Here is a 26,947-nt window from a genome sequence, read left to right as displayed (position 1 = left end):
TCTTCCTTGTCTTTCCCTCTTGTTGCCTTTGGCTTGTAGTGAAGAGTTAGTTTTGATATCAAAGCAATGTCTAATTGATGCTCTTTTAAAGAGCAAGGATTGTTTATACACTGAATGTGATCCACTGTCCATAAGTTTTATGAAAAAGTGTTTTTAGAAATCTGATTTCTTTTCATGGTCACAATCCAATGCCCATGTAACCATATTTAAGTACTCTCAGTTTCATTTGCTGTTAAGAATGCTGGCCCCAAAGGTCTCCAGGTAAGGAAACGTGTGTTTTCTTGCCAAAGTATAAGCCCTTTCCAGCTGAATGAGTCTACTTGGAACCTGCACCAGCTATGTAGCTGGCATAAATCTGAGTAGACCCATGAAGGGAGATCGGATTGGTGCCACTACTGCCAATACCACATTCTTCGTGGCCTCTATCTGTCCTTCTTTCCTGATCTCCACCCCGTTTCTCCTTCCCTGCCTCCTGCACTGACATACTGCCACTGGGGGACATGGACAGCCCACTGGCATGTGGACCCAGTCACTTGCTCTTTGTAGTAGCACCCAGGCTGCACTGAACTGCATGTGCTTTGTGAGAGCCATAGAGGGCCTTACCTGCTGGTACATTAGTTCTAGCATTTAGTGCCAGCAGTGTAAAGCCCTATTGGGATTGGGCCTTACGTTTTATTGGGGCTTTGAGTAGACATGCTTGGGATTGTGCTGTATCGTCCTAATCATGACTACTCAGACATAAGCCCCATTGTGTTTAATTGGACTTACCCCTAGGTATGTATATGATTGCAGTCTATGTGGAAGAGAACTCTCATCTGTAGGGAACATAATGCCTAAGTAGTGGGAAATAATGATGAACAGTTCAGTCCATAAAAAGTCAGTGGAGTGGGCTGTTTAGGAGTGACTCTAATTTTTGCAAGTCGCACCATTTTAAGTGCAGAGAGCAAGATCTCAGTGCTTCCTTTCTAATGTACAATGCAGTTTGTGCTTGGGATTCTATTTACCAGTTCCTGGAAAAACTGGTTCATAGTAGTATACACCCCATGTATAATAAGATTACTAGATGAAATGTAAAATTGGTAGATTTTGAGTTTTTAAAGTACAGTAATAAATAAATTAGTGACATCTTTTAAATGGAATACAGAATTAAAACCCAACTTTATGTGGTGGGAAGTTCTACATGTCAGACATAAAGCTTTATGATCATAGAAAGAGGTAGGCATGTTGCAGTTTACCTAGTACATGTGCCTGGACTAGGAGGGATAGGGATTGGTTGTCTTAGTAGACTCTCCTCAAGGATTCCATTCTACTTGTGCAGTGTGCATAGAAGTGTATAGATTGGGATGTCATTCATATGGCCCGCAGGCCAGATACAGCCCATGGAGCCATTTCAAGTGGCCCCCATGCTTTGGGGGAGTTCTGGGGCTGCCCCACCCCCATTTGCTCCAACCGCGTCCAGAGGAGAATTCTGAGTGACTTTATGAGGCATCATAAGACCTTAAAATGTAGCTTCTCCGGGGGCTACATTGGCTGCCCATTCGTTTCCGGGCCCAATTCAAGGTGCTGGTCTTGACCTTTAAAGCCCTATACTGCTCTGGGCCAGGCTATCTTAGAGATCGCCTAATCCCGTACAATCCGGCTCGTCCTCTCAGGTCATCAGAGAAGACCTTTTTACATGTGCCGCCGCCTAAAGAGCTACGTGGGGCGGCGGCAAGAAATAGGGCCTTCTCAGTAGTGGCACCAATGTTATGGAACTCCCTTCCCCTTGACTTGAGAATGGCTCCCTCCCTCGAGACCTTTCGGCGAGGCCTGAAGACCTTGTTGTTTACATGAGCCTTCTGACTCTATGGCCTTTTTAACATCTTTTATACATTTTTTAGTTTTTTACAGGCGTGATTCCTCCTTGAACTGCTGTTTTATGCTCTTTTTATTCTGACTTTTATCTGATTACTGTTTTTATGGTCTCTCTTAATGTGTTTTTAATATGTTTTTATCTGTTAAATTATGTTTTAATTTGTTTTTTGTAATATGTTGTAAGCCGCCCTGGGTCCCTTTGGGGAGAAGGGCGGGATAAAAATAAAGTTTATTATTATTATTATTATTATTAAAAGGTCACTTCCAAAAACCCGGAAATGACCTTTCAAGGCCTTATGAGGCCTCAGAATGTCATTGAGTTGCGAAAATGTGCGTTTACTCATGAGTCACATGTGTGGAAGACTCAGAAAAACACTTGAGTCAGGCCTGCCTGACTCGGCACTCACCCCCACGCATACGCACTCGAGTCTGCCTGTGTCTGGGTGTGCTTGCTTACTGTTTTTGCAGTGTGAAAAACCTCATGGGATCATCATTCAGACTGGGCAAGCAGCAGGGAAGTTCCAGCCAGGAGGCAGGGAAGGGTTAATGTTTGCTTTCGCATGGGGCGGAGGGTGGGAGGTGGGACCGGGCTCTCTTTTTCTCTGATAATCATTGGACAAAGGATGATCAGCTTGGTATTTTCTTTGGCTGATGGAGGGTAGAAGGAGGAGGAGCCAAGGGCATTTTTGCCTTACAATTGGCTGCAGAAACCCAGGGAGGGGGAGGAGGCAGGGAAGCGGGGAGAGGAGGCAATTCATAGCAATCACACTTTTCACTGCATGGTTGCTGTACATGCTCCATTGTTTCTTGGGTGGAGGAAGCCTCATTGAATGACCAGCTGCAGTAGGACTACTGAATAGAGCAGCCAGGGATCAGGTCATCCTGGTAAGCTTCACAGCTGCTGTGCATGGGCCTCCTCCCTCTTGCCACCTGTGTCCCCACTCTTTCACAGTCCCTCCCACCCCTCTCATCCTGTTTATAGCTAGGCAGGGACATCAGAGAAGTGTTTAAAGTGAACTCCAGCACATGCACACAGCCTGGCAGCAGCCCTGTTTCCCTCCGCAGTGCTTTTTAAGGGGAGGGCGACTTGACTCTAGTCCTGTCAAGTCACACGGGTGACTCAGCAACTCAGAAAGTGCCTCCATTATGACTTGTTTTTGGTCAAGTTGCGGTGGGTGGAGCTTCTAATCGACTCAAGTTGCACCGTGCTGGGTTTTCCCATCTCTACTTACCATTGACCCATTCCAAACTAGGGTATATATCAGGGTTTCTTTTTGGGTATTTCACACCCCTGATTTGTGCTAAAATGTATGGAACCTATGCCTTGTAGAGTTGCCTCTTTGCTGGACTCCCCAGCAAAGAAGACATGAGGTTTTTTTTCTGTTTGCTTAGATATGATGGAATATTCAGTTTTTTAATTAAAGCTCTCCATTCTTACATTTATAGCTGTGGAGAAAGCTGAGGACCAGCATACTTGAGTATAACAATATGAGAGAAGTTCATTGCTTTCCAATGAACAATGTGATGTCATTGTGCAGCAATCTGTTTGTTGGGGTAATGCAAACTATGGGGCGTTGTCTTCTATAACTAGAGACATTTTTTATTTTTTGTGACAATGAAATAACACATAACACCACTTTTCTGCACTTGTCATTTTTGTGTAAAAAAAAAAATTCAATCCAGTAAAAATAAAAACAAAAAAATCACCCCTCTACTTATAACAGCAGAGTGCTATTTTACAATTTTGTAATAGTTCCAGTATGTCTGGATTACACTTGTAGTGTATACAAGCAGCCACCATGCAGGAGGTGCTGGATGTTACAGAGATGTTAAATTAATGCTTAATATTTCAGGCCATATTGGAATGCTTCAAGCTACTCAAATGACCCAGGAAGTTACAATTAGGGACTTGGAATCTGAAAAATCAAGATTAAAGGAGAAACTGTCTCAATTAGAAGAGGAAAGAAATCTACTGCAAAGCAAAACACAAAGTTTGGATGAAAGACAAAGGCAGCAAATATTTGCACTGGAAAAGGTAAAGAAGCAAAGCCCTTTGTAAGAGAAAAATTACTTGGGCTGCACGCATACTTCTCTCGGAGTAAGTTCCATTGACATTGGCCTGAGCAGACATGCGTAGGATTGCACTGTAAAGGAGATATCAGAAAAATGTAGTAAGCATCTTACTTGACAGCCACTATGAACCAGAGGTAGCGTTTGTAGTGAGGTATTTTTATACGGTGGCATCTGAATTGGTGAACTGTCTAGATCAGGGGTGCTCAATAGGTAGATTGCGATCTACCGGTAGATCGCGAGGCAAAATTAGTAGATCGCGGAGTGCCGACCCCCCCCCCCTCTTCAGGTGCCTCTGGGAGGAAACGCCGGGAGTAAGGCCCATTGTACTCAATGGGGCTTACTCCCAGGTAAGTGTGGCTAGGATTGCAGCCTCACAGCCTAATCCTAGGCATGTCTACTCAGGAGTAAGTCCTGTTATACTCAGTGGGGCTCAAGGTACACCAACATACATTGTACACATAAATGTTATATGTTATGATGGCGCGAACATTGTAAAAAAAACTCTGGTAGATCTCCGGGCCTTGCTGGGTTTCAAAGTAGCTCTCGAGCCAAAAAAGTGTGAGCACCCCTGGTCTAGATCATGTACAAAACTGTACTGATTATTTCAACTAAATTAGGCAGAGAACAAGGTGAAGGAGAAGGAAATCAGAGAATAAAACCAAACTAATTTTGGTACATTTTAACACTCTCCATTTTAATTCTCATTCACAATGCATCAACAGTAACAAAAACATCATGAATAAATGAGTTCAGTAGATACAACAGAAAAAATAACAAACTAAAAATTAATGTGAAATATTATGATTTTATAATCTGAATATTGTCAGTGGGGAAAATAGTAGTAGAAGGGAAATGGGAAGAAGAGGCTATAAAGGCTTGTACTTATTCATAGTCAGGGTGAAGCTAAACGTAATGGAAGAGGGAGCTTCATGAAAAAATCTGAAAGAGGAAAGAGCAGGCACGACTTACATGTGCAAAACAAGAGTGTCAAGAAGGGCAGTAAAAGAATGAGTGGAGTTTAGGGAAGTGTGAAGCTTTTAAGCAGCTGAGAAAGGCAGAGATATAGTGGTGGGTCACTTGATCCTATGCATTCAAGTGTATGTGATTTCTTGAAATATGTTTACACTTATCACCACTGCTTTTTTTCAACGTGTATATCTGAATTAACAGAAAGTGAATGAAGCAAGAGAAACACAACGAGAATATTATGAGAAGGAGCTGATAAAACTGCAAGCAAGGCTGGAAGGGGAGGCTGCACAACTAAATGAGGCTCATTCTAAGACCTTGGAGGAATTGGCATGGAAACATCATACTGCCCTAGAGACAGCACATACCAATGCTAACAAGGAGAAAAAAAAACTACAAATGGTAAGAGAACTATAATGGGAGGACTATACCTGGTTTTCCTGTGTAAAAATATTTTGAGTAAATATTTTAACTATACAACATACCTTAAAAGATTGTCCCCTTTGGGTTGTCCACATGGTTGAGGGCCCCCCATTCACTGTTCTGTCCCCTGTGGAGGGATGGAGGTGAATAGGGGGTTAGATAGGTGTCGTAAACTTGGGGGGGTTTGGGGTGCTCAGAGTTCTTGGTTCTCGAACCCTAAAGCCCTCAAGGCTCCTCTGTTCAGTAGCACTGCCACCACCCGAAGTCGGAAGGGGCGCGCTCTGCTTCCCGGCCGGGTTGTCCTGCTCTGCCGCTGAGGGACACCACTGAGGGTAGGCTCCGTGGGAGCCTCATCTGCCTCCTCTGCTCCCCCTTGTTTTCAAAGGGGGAACGGAGGAGGCAGCAGCGCGGAAGTAATTGCAGTGATGATGCCGTCACCGCAGTTACTTCCGGGTCACGTGTGCGGGGGGCGGAGAAGGGGAAGAAACGTGGTGTGGAGGATGGAATTCTGGGGGTTGCCACAGGTGCGGGGACCCCCAGGAACGCCACTGCCCCGGCTCCTTCATTCTCACTCCACCCAGACAGGCTGCCTCGGCACAGTGGTTGAAAACAGCTGTTCTGCTCTGATGCATGTAACTGGGTACACACTGAATCTGGTGTTACCTGCTGTGCAAGTAGATGATGCACATCCATTACGTTTGTAGTGCTGCTGTTAGTTTTTACAACGGCTACTCGGAAAGTAACCTCTGTTTGGCTTTTTAAAAAAGCAAAAATGAAGGAAAACAATTTAATACTGCTCAAAAGTTATATACCATGCCAGCACCACATAACCTCCACCTGAATTGAGGCAATTGTTGTATCCTGGGATAAGCTTCCCCTGTCTAGAATGTTGCCAATGTGTGAGCGCGTGCATTGTCATGGAGAAGAATCTCGCCTTTTGTTTACACAAATTAAAGCTGGCTGAGCTCCCTGGCTGAGCTTGAAGGAGGGGAGACAAAAACTTGTCCCAGGATACAACAATTGCCTCAATTCAGGTGGAAGTTTAATGCTGGCATGGTATATAACTCTTGAGCAGTATTAAATTGTTTTCCTTCATTCTTGTTTTTTTTAAAAGCCAGATGGAGGTTACTTTCTGAATAGCACTTATATATGTTAATGTTGTAATGTGATTGTTTTTAATACTGTCTTTGTGATATTTTGTTTCTTTTCCTCTGTAAGTCACTTTGAATACTTTTTGTGATAGAAAAGAAGCAAATAATTTTAAGTATGATTAAAAAATTGAAATCACTCTCAGAACAATAGGCAAATACTCCTATTCAATTAAAACGATAAGCTTCATGGGAACAGCTTTCTGCATACATATCCCCCTAATGGGACTGGAACTACATTTATGAAAGGAGTTCTTTGCAGTTCCTAGCACTGAACTTCATAAGAACTTAAGAAGAGCTCTTCTGGTTTAGGCCAAGGACCCATCTAGTCCAGTTTCCTGTAACTCACAGTGGCCCCAGAATAGGACCAGTATAAGATGTGCTTCTGGGAGCACACAAGACAGTAAGATATCCATAACCTGTTGTCGCTCCCATGCATCTGGCATTCTAAAACCCAGAGGTTGTATACAGTCGTCATGACTTAAAATTTGTGATGGTCTTTTTCATCCATAAATCTGTCTAGGCCTCCTTTAAAGGCATCTAGGCCAGGTGCCATCACAACATCCTGTGGGAAGGAGTGCCACAGATTAATTATGCACTGGGTAAAGGAATCTAGCACTTAGACCTGTTCGTCGCACCAACTATTTTAGTCATGTATTGGGAGATGGGGGAGAAGATTGAATGAAGCTAATACCATTTGTTTAGGAGCTAGCAGGGGTGGTTCTACAGTTGGAGTCCGGTGGGGCATGAACTGAATATGCCCCCCCCCCAAGATCCCACATTTATGACATTACTGCCATTGCTCCCCACTCCTGCCCAATAAATCAGGTCACATGGGGACATTTACTGTGTGCTGCTGTAGTGGCTTTCTCCTATCACTGTATAAGCCACCACATCTCAATAAGGAAACTTACATGGAGATAGGGCAAGAATCAGGTAGTGGCAGCAGACATGAATCCTCCTTTCTGCTGTCAACAGCAAGGTTAGCAGCTGCTGTGAAGGAAAAATGTTACCTATCCACTTTCTAGTTAACTTTTCCAGCCAGATTCTGTTAAAGGTGTCTCACTGGGAAAGCTACTCAGGATTGGGCAGCAGACAAACAAGAGTCTTCCTTCACTGCCACAACTGTAGCTTTGGGTGGCAGCATGAAGGAGATGTGCCATTTGGGGTCCAGTTCAGGTCTTTGCCCCAAGACCCCTGAAAAGCTAGAGCCACCACTGCTAGCTAAGTAAAAATAGCAGAAAAACAACCCACTACTATGCATGTTTATTTTTGAATCATGATCTAAATACTTAGAAAGAGATGCTGAGAGCTGCTTAGGCTCATCCAAAAGCTTATATGAGATCAGTGAATATTTGCTGTCCAAAGTATATCACAAACTGGTTTTGAAATTTTCCCCAGTTTTAAAAGCAATTTGCCAAGTGTTGGGGACAGGCAGAAGCATTGAGAGAAAAATAAAGCCAGTCCCCTTGGACTTACATAATTAGTTTCTTGCTGCTTAGGATCAGTGTTCCCTCTGCAGTGTGCAGAGCCCTACGGTGGCTGCATGGGGGCAACTGTGGAGCACTCGGTGATGATGTTATTCTCATCTTTGAGCTCCAGAATGCTAAGAGCCCAGCTGCACAAGGCTTCAATAACAGCTGCATGGCCATGTGGCTTATAGGAAAGATTGCTTAGGGTCCTGGCTACACTCTTTAAAGAGGTACATGAAGAGTCTGGAATTTCCCTGTAATATGTTTTTAAAAATATTTCTTATTCTTTATATGAAAGATAAAGATGTGCCATATCTTTCTGGGAGGCATGGACTACTTGAGAATTATTATTTTGCCTCAGTGTTTTTCACAGGCCAAGGTTAATGTTAAACTGACAGTTCCTTAACTTTTACTCAAGGCCTCGGGCTCAGTCGTCATCTCAAGCTCTAAATGTTCTATTGAGCTGTGTTTTATTGAGTTGTTTAATTACAGTAGAATGCTTTCAACTAAGTACTTTTATCAGATATTTTTAAAACTCTTCTTTATTAAATTTAACATTGGGTAAGTAGTTTTTTGAAATAGCCCTACTATTGGACTTGCAGATCTTGTTAAATGTTGTGAATGTCTTAGCACTTCTGGGTGTTGAAATCAGATATGTGGGGGCAGGGGCAGGACAAGAGACAGTAATTCAATAAATTTTATGATGATTAATTATAAGAAAGACCTTTCTATTTGTCTTCTGTGTATTACTTGTGTACTTATACCAACCATGGTCACTAGACAACAGCCATCTTTGTCTGGGAGACAACTGCATAGACACAACAGTGCCAGTAAAGTACTGCAAGCAAACAATTTGTGTAGGATTTTAATAAACACATATTCCATATGTAATGAAGATTGAACAGGCATGAAATGTTCTGTTCTTGTTCATTTTCTTAAGGAGTTGGAGCAGCAATTTGAAAAAGAGAAGCTACATTTGGAAGATGAGAAAAGTCAGCTCCGACAGCAGTTGGAGAACCTGAAGGAAGAAATGACAACCAAACTGACTTCATCCAATCAGGAGGCAAGAATCAGCTTAATTCTATCTGCTGTCAGGTGTATTAAACTATATTGAATCAGTAATGAGATTTTTCTTGTTTGATGTTTTAAAATTATATGTTAACTTTTAGTCTGTGCTATTCTATCTGTAAAGGGATACTTTTCAGATGTTTAAATATACACAGTTGTTACATTCACAACTTGGTTTACTTGTATGGATGGTGTAGACAGAAGGGAAGTGTTGCTTCTTCATAAAGCCAGAGCATAAGGGCACTCAATGAAGCTGGTTGTTTTTCCACAAAACACATAATGTGCCTATGGAATTCACTACCACAAGCTTTAGACATCTTTTTAAAAAGGATTTGAAAAATATTTGGTGAATGGATCTGTCAGTGGCTATAAGCCATGGTAGTTGCATGTGAAAGCTTTTTCTTCAGAGTACCAGATGCTGGGGACAAACAAGAGATGGTTGCAATCTTCATGCTTATGAAAAGCTAGAGATATCTGACCGGCCACTGTTATAAAAACAGTGCTGGACTAAATAGATCTTGATCAAATTCAGCACACACAAAAAATTCTTATGTAACTGCTTTTTTCAGCAGGCATGCATTCTATTTCCAGACCTTTTTGCCTATTAATTACATTTTTATAATATGCAATTATTAATTGCATACTGTTAATAATTTTTATCCCATCCTGCCTCCAAACATCATATTGTACATATTTTTCCCATTTTAATCTCAAAGCAACCCTATAGCACAGGTTAAATTCAAACCTAGTACTAACCTAAGTTCACCACTGCATTTTATGTCTGAACTTCATGGTTTCCCTCATCCTAAGTCAGTATATATAGCATATAATCAGCCCAGGTTTCCCTGATCCAAGGGCTGACTGAGTTACAAACATCTGATTTATGAACAAACTGCCAGTAATGCCAATAAAAATCTGGCATAGGAATGCAAACCCGCACATGCAAACAATCATGCAAAAACATAGATATCAGTGGTGATTTGTGGTGATGTCACAAATCACCACTAGCTCTGAGAAAACTGTGGATCTGATCAGTCCATGAAGCAGAGTACAAGACTGAGATGGAAAGAGTCTGAGGCAGGAAGTAAAAGCCAGCCTACAGATGAACTTCTGGAAAGCAACCAGTCTGTAAGTTGGGGTCGTCTGTATTCGTTGCACCACCTTGACTTTTCAGCATTCATTTCTTACACTAACTGAGGGCCCAATCCTAAACAGTGCACGTAAAGCATGTCTGCGGGCCCTTAGCACCACCCTGGCACTGCCACTAGTGCCAGTGGAATGCTGGTGCTCCACCACTCAATGGTCCCCCAAACTATGGGGCAGCGGGGAGGAGGCATTCCAGGGCAGGGGAAGGTGGGTGGCAGGAGAGAGCAGGGAGGAGGCGTGCTGGGGGAAGCTCCAGAGCTGTCGCAGAGTTGAGTAGCCCCATTGTGGGGCTACTTTCCTTACCTGAGGGAAGGGGGCGAATTTTCTCTTTCCCTGAGGAGGCACTGGTGGCTGCCCGGTTGCGCTGAGGATGCTGTGGCAGCCATTTTTGGTGCTGCGGCAGTCCAATGCTCCTGGCAAGTCAGAATTGGGCTGTAAATCATTCAATATGCTTTATATACATGGTAGTATCAAGCTACTTTAGTATGATTTTCTATGTAGCTGCCATGTGATGGGCAGATTTTGTTTTTTGTGAGTGTTTAAGCCATTTCTGCCCAACATTGCATATAAGCAACAGGGATCAAATGTGTACACCTAAGGGCTGGGCAGAATGGGTTAATTGCCTTATAGCTTATTATGCTTATTCTGTATGTTAATTTACATCTCAAATTCTAGCATTAAGACGGTGCTTTTGAAACACTCTTTTGAAACACTCTTAAACACATGCTAAATTTACTTTTTAAAAATATATGATATTCCTTTGGAAGTCATTAAAAGTTTCAGAATTGTTGGAAATTTTTACCTATCAGTGACCATTAACAAATATTTCTAGTGAAAAGGGGGGAGGGATTAAATGTTGAAGGGAAGTGCTTTTTTATAATACTAAATTCTTAGTCAATTAATTCAATTGACAACTTTTACTGCTTGTCCATTGAACAATTCAGACAATCCTTCTCAAAGGAGATGGATCTTTCCTATTAAATTTGTAAAATAATCTTTATTCTCTTATCCCTAAAGAAACAGAATATAACCCACTTTAGTGAGCTAAAACATTATGGCAAAGAAGTGAAAACCTGATAATTAACTGTTTGCACTTAGAATATTGAGATGAAATCAATTAGACTAAGCAACTGATTGTATAGTACTGTATGTTTGTCACTTGGTTTAGCATTTGAACATATTGGAGATTGATTATTTCCGGATTCCATAGGCAGAATACAATAGGTTTGGTAACATACTTCGGGCCATGTTACACTTTGGATAATACTCTTCTAATTTCTCCTTTCTCCCTAGTGAGATCAGGAGTAGGTCTTGGGCTTATTATACACATCATCCCCACTCCTTTCTGCTCCCTATTGGATTCAGTATACCACGTCAGAGAACATCCCATTTTCAAATTCCTGTTGAAGCTTTGTATTTTATATATGAGGAGGAAGTGTATAACCCTGAGCGCTCTTCCCAAATTTAAGTTGTTCCGAGTTGAGATCTATTACAGAGTCTGAATGGTTCCTTTAAAAGTCAGCATATTGTGTATTTCTTTATATGGAGTAAACTTTTCTATTCAGCCCTAATATTTCTTATTTTATACCTCAGACTTCTATTCCTGCATTATTTTTTAATATACAATGTTACTTTCCTGAAGAGGGATGAATACTTTTTCTGAAATATTCCTGACCATAATGGTGTTGGTTAGTAAAAGGAAAATATTCACATTCTGCTATTGCAGTCTTAAAATAATCATTAAAAATAGATTGTAGTTCAAATTATTGTAGTATTGATTCTAATCAAAACTGTCATGAAACTGACTCAGTAATCCTGTAAAAATGTACTGTTTTTAAACAAAAAATTTTAAGAAGCACATCAGGTTTGAAAATAATTAAATTGTTTCTAATTTGTCACAGAAATTGTTATAATGCAGTACCCTGAAAAAGCCAATTAAGTCAATCCATCATTTCAAAATTATTTCATTAAGTAGTTTATTATTTCATACAAATCCTAGCAAAACAAGCATTTAAATGGATTAGGAGCTGATCGTACTGAAAGTTGCTTGCTGGGTCTCTGAACTTTTCTTCCAAAACACTGAAATATTATTGCATTGGTAAACTTTTGATAAATTTGGCTTGCTAAATTTTGCTCTGAAAACCCATGCCCATTTCTTTAAAGTTCTCGGTACATCCCATGAAATGCTGATCTCAAAATAACACACTTTCTTTCTTCCAAAGGCTCCATGGCAGCCATAACTTCACATCAAATTTTGCAGCAAGGAATTGGGAAATCTCCATACTTAAATTTGAGATATTTATTTTATTTTTGTTACATGGGAGCTGAAGAAATCATCCAAATACAGGTGCCTCCCTGTATCTGTGGATCCTGAATCCATGGTTTCAATTATCTGTGGTTCAAAAATCCCCCATCGCTCAAATCGCTTATCTGCCTGTGATTTCAGACTTCCTGTTTATTATTAGAGTAATTTTAATTTACTCCATTTTCAATTTTTTATACACATAAAAATGTGGTTAATTTTCAATTTTAATATGAATAGTTATTTAATTTTAATAGGTATAAAATTTTAACAATTTTAATAGGTATTTAATCCAAATGGGAAAGAATGTCAGCTAGCAGTGCTTCTCACACATTTAGCACCAGGACTCACTTTTTAGAATGAGAATCTGTCAGGACCCACCGGAAGTGATGTCATGGCTGGAAGTGACATCATCAAGCAGGGCAATTTTTAACAATCCTAGGCTGCAATCCTACCCACTTGACTTACCCAGGAGGAAGTCCCATTTACTATCATTGTTAAAATACATAGTAGCTTGTTAAAAGTACAGGTCTGTAACATTTCCCCAAATGCAGTCACATGTTATGGTAGCATCAAGTCCAATATATGAAAAAAAAAATATTGAAATGATTGGGGACCCACCTGAAATGTGCTCGCGACCCACCTAGTGGGTCCTGACTCAGTTTGAGAAACACTGGGCTAGAGAAAATATGCTGGTCTGATATCAAGAACTGCCTTAATACAGCAGACTGTCCACCTGCTTCACTTTAGTTGTCAACAAGTGGCCTCACATTCATATTGAGAAAAAAGGGAATGAAACTGGAACAGTAGGTTACCTAGAGGAGGGTGCCAAGGAAGTGATAAGCAATGTCCTGTCACAATTTTCTACATAAATGAATTGCTCAATTTTTACCTTGACCCAAATTATTGTTTTTCATAAAGTCTACTGAAAGAATCAGTCTAATTTCCCAGTCAATATCTAAGCTGAAATTGTTGAGGAAACAGTTGTAATCTAAGCACATACCTTGGTTAAAGAACCCTGATAGGCAGGTGTGTCGGGAACAAAGAGCATCCATATATAGTTGATACTGCAGACTTCCTATTTGTTTCATAACTATTCTAACAGCTCAGTCCTATGCAGGTCTACTCAAAAGTCTCATTGTGTTCAATGTAGGCTGCTCCCTGAAAAGTGTGCTTAGATACTGTAGCCTTATGAAATGTAGTTTAAAGTTGGTGCAATAACTGGTGGGAAATGTAGGTCAGAATACATTGGTTGGTAAGTAGATGTAGCTGAGAGGTCGCCTTTTGAATGCTGGTATTAGTTACCCCATGTAACTAAAGGCCCAAGTTTAGTAAGCCAGTTTTTAAACAAATTGGATAAAAGCCTAAGTTACAGCTGATCATGTGTTACTTTCTGTATTGCTATATTTAATGCTTTTGAGTAATAATATCTTCGCTTTGCACAGAATCCTGTTACAGAAACATACTTCAATGCTTCAAAATATAGGCATTGTCATAAAATTAAGCTCCAGTCCTTGCTACATTTATAGTTAGGGAGAAGTCAAGAGGGCTACCAAGTGTTGTAGCCACAGCTTACCATGTGGATTTGTCAGAAGTTCTGCCTGCACTGTGTTAAGATGTAGTTCTGATGTGCATCACAGGTAGTACTCCCATGGCAACAGAGTAGAACTCTAGCATGTGCCAACAACATTTAGTACTGTTGTCTATAGCACTTGCCAGTCCTCTCCCATCCATACAGTTGTCTTCTATAACCCTTGATGAAGGGAGGAACTAAGTCCTAGGAGTTGTTTGTTCTTAGTGTTGAGTGTGTGAGACTTTTTTTAAAAAAGAAAGTGAGTAATAAAATGAATTAAATGTTCTTGCTTCCTCTGTATAAAAATGGTATTAAGAAGGAATGAGTAAAATGATTGCTAAATGCTATTCCACTTCTCAGAAAGCACATGTAAATTGCAGTTGATTTTTATTAGACTGCCAGTGACTTTTTTTCTTTATTGTAGGTGAGTCGTCTGCAAGAACTCATAAGAAAAAGTGAGCAGGGCCTTGGTACTGCAGAAGGGCACATCTCCAATCTCCAGGAAACCCAGGAAATACTACAAAAAGAACTTGAATTAACTCGGGCAAGACTGAGGGAGACAACGGATTCTCTGTATAATGTTGAGGTAACTGCATAACACTATCAGCTCATAACATATCACTATCATCTTAATTCAGATGTTATCAAGGGCTACCTTAAGGTAACTCGTGTTACCTTAAAACTAAAATCCTATACAAAAGTAAGTCCTGTTGAACGCAGTGGGAATTACTTCTAAATAAACATGAAATGCCAATATAGCATTTATATTTATTTGAGATACTTTTTAATCCTATTTTTCAGTTTTTAGAAACTTGTTTTAAAACTACTGCAACCCACACCAGACATTCGCAAGGAAATAAGCTAGATTTTTAAAAAGTAATATAGTGTTCAAAATAGAAATAAGTGGCAGGGAAAACAACACTTTAATGAAGAAATTTAAATATTTTTGTTGTTATAGTCTTACTGGGGTATGGCTAAGGGGGCATGGCTATTCACGTGGACCCTTGTTATCTGCGTGGGTTCCATTCCTGGATCCCTTGCAGATACCGAATTGTGCGTGATATGAAATCATGCGGATTTCAGGGTCTGCTGAACTCTGAAAGTGTCCAGAGCTGTTCTGAAGCCTGTGGAGGCCTAGAAGGGCACATCAGGTTTTCGGCCGAAAACCTGAAGTGCCGTTCTAGGACCTCTGGAGGCCATTCTGAGGCCCGTGAAGGCTGCGCGCAGCCTCCATGGACTTCAGAAGAGCCTCCAGAGGCGACCGGAGCACAGCTCCGTTCGCTTCTGGAGGCTTCAGGTTGGGCCAAATGTGGCTCAGCAGGGGTCTGGAGGACCCACATTGAGCCAAATTCACAGATCAAAAATCAACGGCTAAATAGGCTCAACTTGTATAGTGCTTGTTATCCATGGTGCTTTGAGGTGCTGCAAGCAGCAGGTCAGGGCTTCTGGGTATCTGGCACAATGATGACCTCTTTGCTGAGCAGCACGGTCTCATGGGATCAGGCTGGCAGCACAGCTGACCTGATTACCATTGAGTGATACAATAGTAACAAGGCGGGTGGTTCAAAAGGAAGGAGAAGGCATTCTTTAGAAGCCTTCTGGTGAGGTCTAAAAATTCCTTTTCCAGCAAGCCTTCTAATTTTAGCCTTTGGTACCTGGCACTTGCAGATTTTATTGGTAATTTTATTTATGATTATATTTTACATGATACATTTTTAATGTTTTTAAGATTTATATGCATTTTAAAGATTTATATGATTATACAGTTTGATTGTAATTGTATTTTAAATATTGCTGTGAGATATTCCAGGTGCCTCTGGAAGAAAAGTGGGGAAAAATTGAATAAATACAGGTGGGAAGGATAAAGAAGGAAAGGCAAAGAAGGAGGTGGAGGCAAAGAGTGAGTAAAAAGGGAACATTGAATTGAGGAGGAGAAATAGTGGGACTCGAGGAGGAGGGGTACAGTGAGAATATGAGAGGCAAAGCGAGATTGATAACGGCAGTAGAATGATGAAGGAGGAAAAAGGCAGAGATGGGAAAGAGATAAAGGAGAGATGGAGAAGGCTATGGGGGCAGACATTCAAAAGGGAAGAGCTTTTGGAATAGAAGAAGGGAGAAAGGGCCAGGAGCATTGGTGTAGCTGCAGGGGGACAATTGGGGCAGACCAACCCAGGTGTCATACCGCCAGGTGCTTGGGGGGGGTTTGACGGGTGTGTTGCCTGAGCCCTGCCCAACAGAGCTCCATGCCATGTTCCCTCCCACTCTTGTATCCAAATAGACATAAATTGCAGCCCTCCAGAAGTAATTGGTGGTGACAAGATGACATGCCAATGTCATTGTGTCACCACCAAACTACTTCCAGGTGCTGCACTTTGTGCCAGATGTTGGCAGGCCCGTGCACACTGCTACCAGCAGCACTTCCTGCTTGGCACAGTAAGTAAGGGGGTGTCACACAGCAGAGGGGTGGAGGGCATTCTCTGGGAGGAGAATGCATTGGCAATACAACTGGTCAGGAGCAATCCAGAGAAACCCTAGGGACTTGTGTATACCCCGGCTCCCATTCCCTGCGCCAGCCTCTTTTGGAACACCAGTGCTCCAGAGCCTGATACATGACAGAGGCATTGCCAGTCCTTGGCCTCTTGGCCGAAGTCGGGGATTGATGTAAAGATGGAAAATTGAATCCAGAGACCATGCTGTTGGACCGCAAACAGTCCTTCTATATCCCAACCCTGGTCCGCACACGTATGGACATTCTCAAATAAACCTCTGTCTAGCAGCATTTCCGTTCAGCCACATGTTTTGTACTTACTACCCTCCACTCCTTGTAATTCCCCTCTCCGTATGATGTATACCTCTCCCCTAACAAGGGTATAATGCCTGCGGGGTATCATGATGAGCTCTTGTACTTTAAATTTTTATGAAAAGCAGTGGTGTAGTAAATTTTAATTTTGATTGTGAATGATGAACCATACAAAAATTATTTTCTGAAACCATTCCTTCAGTTTTCAATATGTCTCATGCTTTGAGAACTCTTGTTCTTTTTGCAATAGTTCATAGAAAAATCACTTCATATATGACTAAACTATTATCAGTTTTAAGAAATGAAATTATCAGGAGTTATGTTAATGAAGTAGAACATACAAATGTATCTTTGGCCAGCCAATGAAAATGCTGTGTGCATTTGGGAAGGACAGTAATGTTGCTTCAAAGTAACATATTGACATTAACCACATTTTTTTGCTCTTTCCATTTAAATTTTGAATTTCCTTTTACTAGGGAGAATTAGACCAGGAGAGACAACAACACGAGACAATGATTGTAGCCATGAGAGAGGAGGAGAAATTCAAGGTTGACCGAATGGCCCGCGATTTGGAAATAAAATGGACAGAAAACCTTCGGCAAGTCCCCTCCTCCATTTTAAAGAAAAATATATATTAAATTCAATGATATAATCTTGACAAAAAGTATGTTTTCCTTGTGTTGTTAAAGTCGAGAATATGTGTGAGTTCTCTCTCCTTCTTCTCAGGCAGGAATGTAGTAAACTACGTGAAGAGTTGAGACTTCAGCATGAAGAAGATAAAAAGTCAGCAATGACTCAACTCTTGCAGCTAAAAGAGAGAGAGAAAAATGCTGCCAGAGATAGCTGGCAGAAAAAAGTGGAAGATCTTTTGGATCAGGTAACTGGACTGATGACTTGCATGTGTTGTGACCATATTTAATCTTTAATCTTAATTACTCTGAAGAAGGATATGTTGTTGCAAAGCTAACTAGTTCAGAATCTGAGGAATTAGAAAAATTCACATGCAGAGCACTATCACCATTGTGTCTGTTATACTGACACTATATATGTTATTAAAAAATTCAAATGTATCAGTATCTAATTAGAACAGTGCCTAAAACTGCTAAGACAAGGTGCGCCTCCTCTCCAGTGTACAACTCTGGACTAGAAGAGCATGTAGAAACCTAGGTGGTTGATACATTAGTTGAGAGGAATCCAGTTAAAATGCAGAATAATATGCTTTTATTCTCAAGTCCATTTCATGCCTCTCTTTCAAAAGTTCGGGTAACACTGAACAAGAAAATTCAACATTTATAGGACACCATTATTCAAACTACTACACCCAGTACAGCCTGCAGAAAACTTTTGCACAACATATAAATAAGAAAGGCAGTAGCAAAATCCTCATCAAAATTTCTGCACTTTCAGAATACACCTGGAATAGACATGTTTTGCATGCTTAAAAAAGCCATGTAACATTGTAGTTTGCTAATTGAAAATAATAAATCTCTTGATTGCAACACATACTGCAACATTTGTTCACTCTGGACAGTATCTGGTTTCGAGTTTGGGAATTCTTCATTGGTCTTCACAAGGGCAATATATCAGCTGAAAACATTGAATTATTATTGTAGACTCTGTACAAATTGAGGGGGGGAAGAGAATGTAGGAATTGTAAAAATAACAGTATTGCACAGTAGGTGCTTCATAAGAATGTATGTTACAATGGGGAAATATTAAATGTTTTCCTGTACAGTTGTCATTGAACCACAAGTGTCATCTACTAATTAATGTTGGAAGCATTCCTGCTTTTTCTCTCCATCACATCTTTTGAGAGTTTAAAAATGAAGGAGCTTGCCCATGTTTTTTCAGGAGTAGTGAGTTAACTTCACCAGATATTTCTGATCTGTCTCTCTGTCATCAGAACCAACAGCAGTTTGGACAGATGGAGCATAGATTTAATTCCCAAATGATACACATTTGTCCTATTCAGGAACATGGGGGGGAAAAGATTAAGTAGATAAGCTCTATACTTTAATTTGTTCAACAGACAGTACAACTACAGACACATTTTAGAGATAACATAAAACATAATTTAAGATTGATTCATGTATTTCACATTGAGTGAAAGGTAAGAATTCCACTTCCAGGGTGCTCATGAAGCTTACTGATGTATTAATCCTCAGTCAGTCAGTGCTGAGCTCTTGTTTATTCAGGGTCAGATAGAACAAAAAAATGGAAGGGGTTGGCCCTCCTCAACAGGTTTAAGTTCACCCCTTCTTTCCCTGACCTTGGCCTCTATACCCCTTGGTGGTCCCTATGTGGAGGCCTTTCTCAGTAATGCAAGCCCTGACCATACCTCTGTGCTGGTGGCCATGGCAGTGGCCCAGGGCAGTTGACCACTTGGGGATGCTAGGGGAAGCCACTCCCCAGGGTGAAGGTTTGCTGCTCGGGTGGCTTAGGCCTCCTGCTGTCCAGACTCTTCTTTTCCCTGTGCTCTTTCAGGGCTCAAGCCCCCATTTCCCTTCTTGCTGGGCCTAGCCCTTCTTGGGGAGGATACGGGGTCTGTGCCAGACATCATCCTATCCTCCAGGCCAAGAAGGTTCTTCTCTCTCCCTTTGTACTCTTTTCTGTTTCCCACTCTCCTCTCTTCCTATTGCAACTTCCTGCTTGCTTCTTCATCCTGCTTCCTCTCTCCTGTGTTCTTCCCTTTGTTCCATTTCCTCTCCACCTCTGCCCCCTTCTTCTCCAGGCCTTTTTGTGGCTGACGTCGGCCCCACTCTGCCAGCACTGTCAGCCACCTGTCCTTTCCTCCCTTCCTTCTGCCAGCCAGGAGCAGGTAGTGGCTGGTGCTACTGCCTGACTAATTGGTGCATCCGCTTCCCCACCTACCCACCCACTTGTCTGGATGAATAATGCATCCTACAGCCTAGTGATGAGCAGGGGTATGTATTCTGCCTCTCTGCCAATGGGCAGAGTTGGACACACCACCACTCAGGGGGATGTATGCCTCTGTCCACCAGCCAGCTGCTCCCAGGCTCCAGGCAAATATGTGTCATAAGGTGATCCTGAATTGTTTAACTTGTCTGCTTTGGCTGATATAATTGGCAAAGGGGCTATGTTCAGTTCTTTTATTTATTTTAAAGTATAAACTGACTTATTCCACCCCAAGAAGGCTAACGATTGGAATGCCATAACTATGCAATTATTCACCTAAAAACAAAACAATTTACTAGTGTTTATCCACAATAATCCCCAGAATAAACAAGCCACAAAAGTAGATTTTTTAAGTTTGTTTTACATACCCGATCTATTTATGCGATAATGTGGTATGATAAGTGTGGCACGCATGCACGCGCACGCACACACACACACCCATCCATTTGGATTGCAATATAGCTAACTGATTTTGCCATGAGTTCAGCAGAGAGACTGCAGTTTTCTGAAGTGGGACATTTGTCTCATAGCAATAGTTTTCAGGATTTAATTCAATGCTGTGTTTACTTCACTACTATGATATCACAACAGCTGGAAATTGTAATTTGATTAGTGTCTTCTTTAGAATATTGACTGTTTTCTTTGTAAATTTAGACTTTGACAAACATTAATCTTACTGCTTTAGCAAATATATTCCAGAAGGAAAGGATATAAATTAGTAAGCATCTCATTGGTACTTCTAATTATTTGAATGAAAGATAGAACTGTGAGGGAAATTAATCTAGAATGACTGATGCCTGAATCATAACTCATGTATTCAACAATGAAATTGTCCATCATTCACTTTTAGCAATGTATTGATCATATGTTACAACTGATGTATATGGTGATGTACCACTTATACATGCTGACAGTACATCTTCAGCTTGTTAGTAAATGGCGCTATATTATTGTATGTAAGATGTAATTTTGCTATGGATTCATAAATAAAAATCTCTAGGAAAATCCAACATCTAAATCTTTTAAAAAATGGTTCTTTTACAGACTGATTTGGGCTTGGTAATAAAAATAGTCTTAGACATGATATGATGTTGCCAGGTTGTTCAAAAACGACGGCAACTTATCTGTTAACTATTTCAAAAAATAAAACTCTGAAGATTTGTTTTAAATACTTAAAGAGATTTGTTCATTCACATTAAATGGGAAAGGCAATAGATGTTGCATGATGATTCTTCCCAGGCACATTTGAATCAAAGCAAAATGACTTGTATACAGGAATATTCTGAGACATACTATTTTTTCCATTTCAATTTTTAACCTTAAAATTGCGTCAAACATTTTCCTTAATGCAACTTCCTTATCCATGTAGTAAATTATTATAATAAGCCATAGCAAAACTTTTGTATTTCAGTTTTTTCAAACAATTTTCAACCTATTTTCTTGTCAGATTAATATGAATGTTCTGTGTTTTACTGTCCCTTCTTTATCCCATCTTCTTAGTTATTTCTGAATGTTTCCCTTTATTCCTGTGATCTTTCCTTCATAGCGGCACTGTCTCGGTGAAGCTTTGCATAAATCTATCAGCAATGTAAGTGAGTTGCACTTACAATTTGTACATGAGGGCATGCTTGCACTTCTTGCATACTGGCCAGTGCTACTTGAAAGCATTAGCCTTTGAAATAAAAATAAAATTATGATGTTCAGGGAAAGAGATTATGCATTAATTTCATTAACTCTCTGTTCTGCATTCATTCATTCATTCATATGTGTATATGTTTGCATCATTTGACATCAAGCATCACACAGTCATTTTATGTGATGTAAAAGCAAGCTTGCAGGCAGTACATTTGCACATTATAAAGCTTTTTTATAAAGCATGAAATGTGTGGTACTATATTATAGTTTAAAATAAATAATGCAAATCAGTTATAACTGAGCTTCTATATTTTCTTCTGTTTCTACAAAGAAATACAAGATAGTGGCTGGGATCCAAAGAGTCGCACACATTATACTGTATACATGCTAGGGCTTTTCCACTCCCTACTTCCTGTTGCATTCCTCCCTTCCCTCATTTCCCCAAAGCCACTCCTTAAGGCAGGGGACCATCTGAAGCACAGTACAATGTAGCGTAATGGGATGCAGCCTGTGACAGAGTGGAAATTGGCACCTCCCTGTTGTGCACGTGGAAGTGCCTTTCACTCACATGCTGCTTGGAGCCCAAGCAGTATTTAAAGGTAAGGTTTAGAATAAATAAAAAATTAGTAATGTTTTGCATTTTCAGGACCATCAGAACTGTTTAAAATCCTCTAGGGCACTGAATTGTGAAGGGAAAGCATTTGTGAGCAAAGCTTCATGGTTCTGTTACAGTATGGCAGGGCCTAGGAGAGGGCATAAAGGTGGTAATTTGTACCTGGACCCAGGGTCAGAAAGGGAGCCCAGGAACCAAAGAAGGGGGCCCAGAAATTTCCTGGGATCTTACCAGCTGGGCTGACACAAGGACAAAAGGTAGGCGTTCCTGGGCAGGGGAGGGCGGGCGGTGGGCGGCCCCGGGGGCAGGTAGGCGGGGAGTGGGAGGCGGGGCTGGGATCCGGCAGTTATACAGGATCCCAACCCCTGTTCCCGGAGAGAATGGATTGGCTCCAAGCCACTCCGCTCTCCACCTCAAGAGGTGGCGCAAGTCTGAGGAGACCCATAGGGGCCAGCAGCCCTTACCCAGGCATAAGGGGAAGAGTTTCCCCTTATCTCTGGCTGAGCTGCTTCTGCCCCAATCCTGCGCTACAGCACAAGTCGCTTGGCTTGCCTGTTCCAGCGCAGTATAGGATTGTGCCCCTAGTCTCTAAAGACTGTTCCAGCTGTTGCCACTTTCCCCCTGCCTGTTTTGTTCCTTCTGCCCACCCCCATTACCATCCCCACTCTGTTTCACCCCCTCCTTCTTTGAGAAGGGACCCAAAAGAAAGTTTGTACCCCCTGACAAAATTCCTCTCAGAGACCCTGCAGAATGGGATGTCACTTCAGTTACAACAGCATAGACTGGCCACTGAAAGGGTCTTGTAGTGTCCATTGGTTGTAACTTAGGGCATAATCCTAGATAGCCACACACACTAGTGGGTATGAAGCATACATGCATTCGAAAGTATTTCAATCTACAACCAGTTTTTAAAAAATGGCTTGCCAGTTCAGCTGGATATTCGTCTGCAATAATAACTTACAAAATACTTTTAACTCTATGCTTGTTTCTCAGTACCTGCATGTCTAGAATGGTAGTCTTGATGAATAATGAAACTAGCATTTATTAAGATTATGCACATGCCTTTTAATACTTTATTTTAAACAAGCTGGTATTGAAATTGAAGACTTCTTAACCAGTCTTAAAAACAAAACTTCATTAGTTGCCCAAATGGAAAAATAAAAAAGGAATAGGAAAATATTTAAATACTAATATCATTAGATTATTTTTTTGCTGTATGCAGTTATGGAGATGTGTCTCTTGACTAAGCAGTAAAGCTGTGCAAAAATTAACATTTTGCAGAGCTTTTAATAAAACCCTTTGTCTAAGATATAAACATTAATCATTAAAAGCTTTACACAATTACAGAGTTTTGTTTTTTGCAAACTCTTATCAGATTATGGTGAGTCTGTTGGCACTGTGCTAGCACTATAGTGTAAGAAAAGGAAATGAGAGATTGTTATTGATAACATAATAGAAATAATGAAATTTTAAAATGTAGAAGGTTAGAATAGGCTCCTTTATATGCTTATTGTTCATCTTAAGAACTACTGGTAGGTAACTTTTCCAATTCAAGACATTTATTAAGGTGATCAAATTAAGTTTTCCTTTTCTTCCTCCTTCAAAATGGGATAACAAGTATGTTTCTAAAATTTCTTTTTTGGAAATTAAAACAACATATTTCATGCATGTTTGCATTGCACATAAAGCATTTGTCCTCAATTCTTCCATTTTCTATGGAGCTGCATTTGATGTCTCTATTTTACTTATGTTTTCAACAAAATATATTTATATACCAGGTAATTTTCACTGACTTGTTAAAATTTGGTAATGATTAATCAATTCATAAAAGAAGTAAGTTGTTATCAGGTTTTTTTTTCCCCCCTTAAGAATAGAGCTCATGTTCAAGCTTGTTCACTGCTGAGTGACCAGAACCATACAGTACTTGTAATACATGTTATAGCTTGGTGTTGTTTTTTTTTAATAGTGCGTGCAGGAGCTTCAAACTTGGGAAATGGCAGTAGGGAAGTAGGTAGATTAAGACTTTTTCCTCACCATTGTTCCAATCTGGATCGTTACCTTGAGCTTATTTAAATTACAGAAAAGAAAAGCTGCAATTCAAAAGAGACTTTTCCCCCTAATTTAAATAGTGTGGAGAGGCATGATCTGGATTAGAACCCCAGCAGGGGTAAATATCCATATCTGCCTGCATTGTTTCACTGCAGTTGGGAGCTTCAACACACACTGGTTTTTTTTAAGAACAAAAATAAATACGCGGCCAAAACATCCATTAAAAGTTGCATGTTTTGGGCCTTAGCAGTATCAGTGTATAGTTTTGGCTACTTGCAACCCATTGGTTAAAGCTTCTGCTGTAAGACCTAGATTCAAGGTTATTAGGTTCTACAGGCTCAGCTTAAAAATCCATCACAGGAGTAAATTTTAATGTAGGTCCTGGAACTGCTGTAATACTGTTTTAGCTTACTGGATTGTGCATGTATCATTTGTATTAGCTATTAAATTTGTGTGAGGTATAGGGTCCAATTCAGTAAGTAGCTCAGTTACTGCTTATTTTTTTCACTTGTCACAGTATAAAATTCTGTTTTAAACACAATTACTTCTACATTTGCTTTAGTTTGTCCTCCCAGGAGTTCAGCCATAACAGTAAATACTGCTGCACACATACCATTAGTGTTATATAATGCTGATCATCATTTTATTTTTTGGTATAAACCATTACAGACCTGGTCAGCACACTTTGGTGATTGTATCCATGTCTCCAGCTAACTTGTTCAGTCTGAAGGACCATGTGCCTTACTATTAACTTGACTGAGGTTCTTACACGTGGTGAAAGTATGCCTGAGGCCATGCTTGTTCATGTGAAACTTACTCAGAGAATAGCACTGCCTAGGACAAAACGACCTGGCTAGCACATGGTATCATACACGAGAAACCTCTGCAGCAGTGTTCCCTGTAAGCTGTGGAGCCACATGGCCTTGCAACTACAAGCCAAGCTCCATACAGCAAAAAGTTTCATAATATGAAAGTTCAGCAGTGATACATGATGTCGTCATTGAGCATCTGGGGACAGCATCATTACCCAGTTGAGATGACATGCACCAGAAAAGGGAGTCCGAATGCCAGTGCAGACCCCTTTGAGGGAATATGCAGCTCTGCAGTGCACTTCCAATTTCCCTTAGAGTGTGATAACTGGATTGAAAGTGGTACATAATTCATCTTTGTGGTCTCTGTGGGGTTGCATGTAGTGAAGTTCTGTGCATGTGTGGAGCTGACTTTGGATGCTTCTGGAGCTTTGTTGAGTATTCTGCACGCTAGAGAGCAACTATCAGGAAGCAGGACAGTTTCTGCTTCCTGTTATCACTCTGGGTGGTTATTCTCTCTGCACGTTCAGTTATTCAGTTCATGTTTAAACAAGAAACGCCTGTGCTTCCTGTGCAGCCATACAAAATAAGGTAATGGGTGCTGGGAGGTAGGACTGTTACTTTCATAGCATTGCCCCATATCCACAATTTCTGTATCTGCAAGGGGCCCGGGAACAGATCCCCTTGCAGATACAGGGGCCTGCCAATAACTAGCATTTATTAGGTAAGTTAGCCCTGCCTCGTTTTGGGCATGGCCACCTTTGAAAAGTGCCACTGCTGTAGTGCTAAACTCCCCTCCACTGAGAAGCACAATGCCTGTCTTCTCTGTTTGGGAGAGAATTGCAAGACCCTGACATGTCTTCTGCCCATATGCTTATGTGTTAATACCAGCAAGGGCTCTGATATTGAAGGTTGGTCTGTCAATGACTAGGCCTTGGAGTGGCTTCACTCCCCACTGCACTATTTCTGAGGGGGAAACAGTTGAAACATCATGATGTTCATTCCACCCACCCACCCACCCCCTGCAGCCACAGGCTGATGTTACTGGCCTTGAGCCAAGAACACAATCTTTTTCAAAGTAGAAGGCCAGGTTACCGTTAGGACCATAGATCTCCATGCTGAAAGTTGTACTGTAGCCCAAAAGCCTGATGTTATTGCTCTGACTGAGATTTGGTTTTGGAATTATCGGAGTACCCAGATTGCCCATGCAATTCTCCTTACCCATATCACCATCATTAGTGCTCACTGTGTACCAGCCTAGCTTGATATGGGGACTTGTATCATCTCTTCTGCCTTGGCTGCAGTAATCATGTTTGCCTGGCAGTGCATAGGTCAATAGAACCACCATCAGCTATAGTATCCATGCTACCTACAACAACTACAATTCAGTCTCTCACAGATCCTACCTCAACATTGACTCAAGTTTTGACATTGAGTATGGCATTGGTTGCTGTTCCATCAACTTCATCATCACTGTTTCATTGTTACCAACAATAGTGCCTACATTGCATATTCTCTGGGCAATACCAGCAGCTCCTCTTGTCTTCCTCACTGACTACAGAACCAGATTCAGAGTTAGAAGCATCTACCTCCATTGTGCCTTTGAAACTTTTACTAGACCATCAAGTGGAGCGCAAGGTTGATTTCTTCAGTGGAGGACCTGAAGTTAAAGAATGAAAACATCATCAGCATGATCACCACTCGACATGAAGTGCCAACATTGGGTGGGGCATAATGATACAATGCACAACTTTGTGCAAGGGGATGCTTATATATCAGTAGTGTAACATAAGCTTCCTGTCCAACTTAAGGTGACAAAAGAAATTTAGGAGAAGCCATCCTCAGTACCAACTACTTCCTCTCTTCTCCATTAAGGCTCATATTGAAGATCTCCCTTTTGATGGGGAACACCAATATTGCCATTGACAACTTCCTGAAAATTCAGGTGACCAAGGTATCAGCAAAGATATCCATGCTCACTTCCAAAGTGAGCCCCTCCCCTCAAAGACAAAGTTGAGAGAAGGGTAACACTGTTGTTTTACAACTTTTCAAGACAACTGCATTCTTTTCTTGCAGGGGCATGCTTGCAAGGGCTGTGGG

General features: G+C 40.8%; 1 protein-coding gene across 4 annotated transcripts in view; it reads left to right on the top strand.

Annotated features, from left to right (window-relative positions):
- FAM184A (family with sequence similarity 184 member A) overlaps window positions 1–26,947 on the top strand; it is an 88,549-nt gene that overhangs the window by 41,402 nt on the left and 20,200 nt on the right. For all 4 annotated transcript variants that reach the window (XM_066613830.1, XM_066613840.1, XM_066613850.1 and 1 more), the window contains 6 exons: window positions 3,708–3,889; window positions 5,098–5,295; window positions 8,877–8,999; window positions 14,450–14,611; window positions 17,302–17,427; window positions 17,556–17,702. In XM_066613830.1, coding sequence (XP_066469927.1) covers window positions 3,708–3,889; window positions 5,098–5,295; window positions 8,877–8,999; window positions 14,450–14,611; window positions 17,302–17,427; window positions 17,556–17,702 — 938 coding nt within the window. The remainder of the gene's footprint in view (window positions 1–3,707; window positions 3,890–5,097; window positions 5,296–8,876; window positions 9,000–14,449; window positions 14,612–17,301; window positions 17,428–17,555; window positions 17,703–26,947) is intronic.

Source organism: Tiliqua scincoides, chromosome 1, assembly GCF_035046505.1.
Source record: "Tiliqua scincoides isolate rTilSci1 chromosome 1, rTilSci1.hap2, whole genome shotgun sequence".
Classification (NCBI taxonomy): Eukaryota; Metazoa; Chordata; class Lepidosauria; order Squamata; family Scincidae; genus Tiliqua; species Tiliqua scincoides.
This window is presented reverse-complemented; position numbering and strand designations above follow the sequence as displayed.